Consider the following 4519-nt stretch of genomic DNA (forward strand, 5'->3'; position numbering starts at 1 on the left):
TATATATATATATATATATATATATATATATATATATAAATGCTAAATATAGGGTTCCTACTTGGCAAATTTTCACCTATCGCAGGGGTGTGTGTAACGTAACTCCTTTGATAATCGAGGGACTACTGTAAATATTTATTTGTGCACAATGCCAGTGTGTTTTGTGATTTACTTTTACTGAACCAGTAGACCACTGCGCTGCAGAAGTCCAGCCCATCAACCTACGGCGCCATGTTTTCAGTCGGGCCAACAGAAGTCAGCCTGACTCGGGGCTGACGTACATGATTCTTCAGTCGTGCATGCAGGTGGAGCAACACGGGTGTGACTCTGCTCTTTATATTCAAACTAAAACAATTTCATCAGAAGAGAAGGACACCTCCTCCAGGTAAGTTCCAGTCACCCCCCCCCCAGCGACTTTAAAAGCAGCACTCAATTGTATAAGGGGAGCATCACCTAGTGAGCTAATATAAACATTTAAAGTACTGGGATATTAGTGAAAAAAAACATGCTTTATTTTATATAAATATGGGCTCAGAAAACCTGTTTTCTAATGGATTTCAATATAGTCAATTTTTCCCCCAAGGACCAGTAGGAGCCAGTAAAGTTAATCAAAGGTTTCCAGGAGTTAATAAAAAGTTCAAAGGATTTTTAGCTTTAGTCAGAAACAGTCATATTTTTTAAAATGCTGACTCATTTTTCCCCAAAAAAACCTTCTGAAGGTTAATGTTCTTTTCTTTCCTGCACACCGAAAAACATAAAAGTGCACCAGCTGTAAATGTCACCAGCTTAAGTAGCAGCTGGCGCCATAAAAGAAAGCATCTGCCTGAGCAGTAACGTGCGCAGCAAATACAGCACAACTCTAGAAAACAATCGTGTTTCCTTGTTGTAGATTATTATTTCTCTTATCATTCCTCTAATTTTAAACATTACCGTATACCGATTTTTATAAATAGCTAAATCTGAGTCTATTTCACTTTGTAAAAACTTCCATTATTACCAGATAATACACAGCCACTGAGCTGTGATGTGTTCACTGACCAAAAGGGAAAGAAAAGAAGTTTCCAAGTGCCAAATCAGATAACCGACAGTCAAGCGCCACAAACTGTAGCTGAATTATCGATGCATCTCTACCTGCTACAGTTGGACTCGGGTACAAAGGAGCGCTGGGTACTCACGCAGCGTTGTAGCGCCAACCTTTTGGCAGCTGATCTTCAAAGGAAATCCAAGTATGATTCTTAGGGTCCACATAATACTCGTAAACTGTTTCCTGAAAAGGTTTACGAAAGATAAAAGACTTTCAATGAAAGCGGCTCCAGTTAGTGGAGGGAAATAAATGGTGACAAAATATTTGATTCCTATAACATACTTGGAAGCGTTTATGTACTCAACCAGATCTGTACATTCTACACCCATAATACTCAACATAATGATGTTGAGTATTTGGGTGTATATCAGACGTGTATCATTGTGTTGTATCGATGTAAGTCATTAGTTTTCTTCAGCAGAAGTAATTGGCTTTCAACTTTAAATTTCTAAACATTTGCACCATGAAATTATCAGCCCTTTGAAACATCAACTGAAGCTAGGAATTTAATTAATTTAGTCTGCTAACGTCTAAAAGATGGTCACACTACTTGTGTTCATTTTATGACTGAAAATTAATTTACTGTAATTTCCGGACTTCAAGCCACTACTTTTTTCACAGGCTTTGAACCCCGTGGTTTAAACAATGCTGCGGTTAATTTATGGATTTATTTTTGTACGGGCTAACGAGCTTCATGCCGCCGAAACATTTAACCTCATCACACCCGGATGCTCACGTAGCTGCTCAATGTCTCTCTATTTAGTGGGCGTGGCTTACATTCGGGTGCACTCAATAGTCTGTAAATTACGGTACATGTAGTTTGAGTCAGGTAAGGATTCTTATTTCTATCTAAAGGTTGGCGGTTAGACTCTATCATGTACTTTGAATTCACGCACAAACAACAGTAGAACTTCTTTTGTAGAAACTATGAAAGAAGCTAAATAAGTGCAGATATATTCTATTTTAATAAGTAATCTAGCTGAAACAACCAGCTGTAATGGTGCCGACACTAAGCCAAATCCACATCTGCTTGTTGGTGCCACTGGGATGAAGCAGGGCTGATGGAGGTAGATAAAGAGCCAGATGTGGCCCTCGGGTCTTAAGATGCCCGTGTGTTGGGTGGCAGCAAAGGTAAAATCACCCACTCACCTTCAAAATAAAAGCACAGCAAAAAAAGCAGTTTCAAAATAAAAGCTTTTAGTCTCTTTCCAGATCACCCTACCAATCAGTGTTTGACCGACATAGTGTCGTTTTTGAAGGCTATGTGATGCGACTTACTGGAGGACGGCAAACGGTCTGTGTTTTTTTTATTTCCCTAATCTTTTGCACTGCAAGGGTGCAAGACTGAACCAGATGGATGCAGATGTGCAACTATAACGTTACCGTACGTAAACAAAATACTTTTCATCACAAAAAAAAAAACCTTGACAGGGAATGTGCCCTCCATCTCTCGTAGGAAGTTGTCCATCTTCCCACGTCCGTCCTCGTCAACAGAGGCACAGATGGACCAGATGAGGCTGAAGACGAACCACAGCTCCACTACCCTACCCAAGTTTTCTTTGTCAGAGGGGTTTACCTAAACACAAGGGGAATAATGACACTTCTCATATTAGAAATGCTAACAAACTGTATAAGGTATAGGTGAAGATAAAGGTTGTAAGGTTGTAATTCAGTCGCTGGTATATTAGATTTACAATATGCCCCCATACCCCACTGCTGGGTGTAGCCAGGGAGTCGTAGAGGCGGCAAAGCGAAGTGACACCGTTGAGTTCAGTGGTGGGAATCAGCTCCTTACAGTTGGTCCTCTTAAAGTTTAATGTGCTCTCTAGATATTTCTCAAAGAAAATCTTTAAGTGCTCCACTTCAGCCTTTGAAAGTGGAGAAACACAGATTAGGGGAGAAGAGTATGACACACTTTCTGTATGTTTAAAACAGAAGAATATTTAAAAAATTACGACTCAGTGGAAGTGTGTTGTACTTTGTGTCTTTTCTCCAGCCAGGACTGAACAAAGGGCCTCCATCCAAGATCGACATAATCATTGTAGACCATCCCGCAGCGAGACACTGTAGCTGGAGAGGCCATCGCCAGGTTTTCCACTTCAAACAGAAGAGACACCTGTACAAAAAAAAAAAAGAACTGGTCTTACCCTGTGTTGGTTTATTAGACAGGTGGAAATATACGTATCTGTGCTTTGCCTTTCTGTTCTCACCTGCTCGGGCATTGAGATTCTCTCTCCGTTTATGAGCGTTAGCACCTTGTTGTCGTCCATAACAGAGTTCATGCTCTCAATCCACAGAGTGTCAACAGGCCCATCAAACACAATCCACTTTTCATCGGGTTTCTCATCTGAAAATGGAAAAACACACGGTGACTGACAAAACAACAGATGGAAAAAAAAAAATCTAATATGATTGCAAATGCCAAAACTATTATTTATGTGCTGAACAAAAATAAATTATTGGAAATCCATTTTAGCACTACAGTACTGTATAATGCTTGATAGTAGGAAACTCCGTTGCTACAAATACTTCTATTTGTTTTAGCTTTAAGCTGGGTAGAGAACCTTTCTTTACTACAAAGTGCTGCAAACAAATCGGGGACTGTTGCAGATGATCGGACCAACAAGATAAACACAATTCTGCCAAATATAAAACTAATAAATCGCTACATGTATGGTTTTCATTAGCTGCTGAGTGGTCATTGTAACTGGGCAATAAAAGATCTATAGTCATACCAAGAAAATATGTTTGTATGTATTTGACATTAAAACAAAAATAAATTCAAAAACATTTGTTTAAAAATGTGCATGTTCCGCAGTAGTTAATCACCAGCATCGAATTAAATAAAAAAGGCAATATTTTATGCTTTTGTTTCTCCGGTGAAAGAAATCAACTTTTTGTTGGTCTTGAACGTAAGCACTGGACACGTTGCAAACCCGAGGTAAAGATAAAGATCAGCTGACAGGTGAACGACCGGCGACTGTTTCAGTTTATGTTTTACACTTGACGCTTGACAGTAACTTTTAAATCTTTCGCAAACTGTGCTACTTAGTGGAAAAACTACTATAGCACTCACACAGGAGGTTTTGACAAACACTCACTTGCCTTCAAAATAAAAACACTGCAAAAAGGTTGTTTAAAAATAAAAGCTTTCATCAAGCTTTCACAGGGCAAATGGAGATAAATAAAGAGCTCTTGCATCTTAAGATGTCCACGTGTTGGGTGGCAAAGGTAAAATCACCCACTCACCTTCAAAATAAAAGCTCTGCAAAAAAGTTGTTTCAAAATACAAGCTTTCATCAACCTTTTGCAGGGCAGATGGAGACAGATGTGGCTGTTGGTTCTTAAGATGCCTGTGTGTTGATGGCAGCACGGGTAAAATCACACTCTGGTTAGTTATGTGCTGGTAATGGTTAGGTTTAGGGTTAGTTATGT

At 39.3% G+C, this 4519-nt stretch overlaps 1 protein-coding gene across 1 annotated transcript in view; it reads right to left on the minus strand.

Annotated features, from left to right (window-relative positions):
• dnah2 (dynein, axonemal, heavy chain 2) overlaps positions 1–4519 on the minus strand; it is a 121179-nt gene that overhangs the window by 58327 nt on the left and 58333 nt on the right. Inside the window, exons 28-32 of the mRNA XM_037677468.1 lie at positions 3295–3431; positions 3063–3200; positions 2794–2952; positions 2508–2660; positions 1176–1267 (exon numbers count right to left, since the gene is read on the minus strand). Of these exons, the coding sequence (XP_037533396.1) occupies positions 1176–1267; positions 2508–2660; positions 2794–2952; positions 3063–3200; positions 3295–3431 (679 nt within the window). The remainder of the gene's footprint in view (positions 1–1175; positions 1268–2507; positions 2661–2793; positions 2953–3062; positions 3201–3294; positions 3432–4519) is intronic.

The sequence above is a fragment of the Nematolebias whitei genome, chromosome 1, assembly GCF_014905685.2.
Source record: "Nematolebias whitei isolate Nwh7 chromosome 1, NemWhi1, whole genome shotgun sequence".
In the NCBI taxonomy this organism is placed as follows: Eukaryota; Metazoa; Chordata; class Actinopteri; order Cyprinodontiformes; family Rivulidae; genus Nematolebias; species Nematolebias whitei.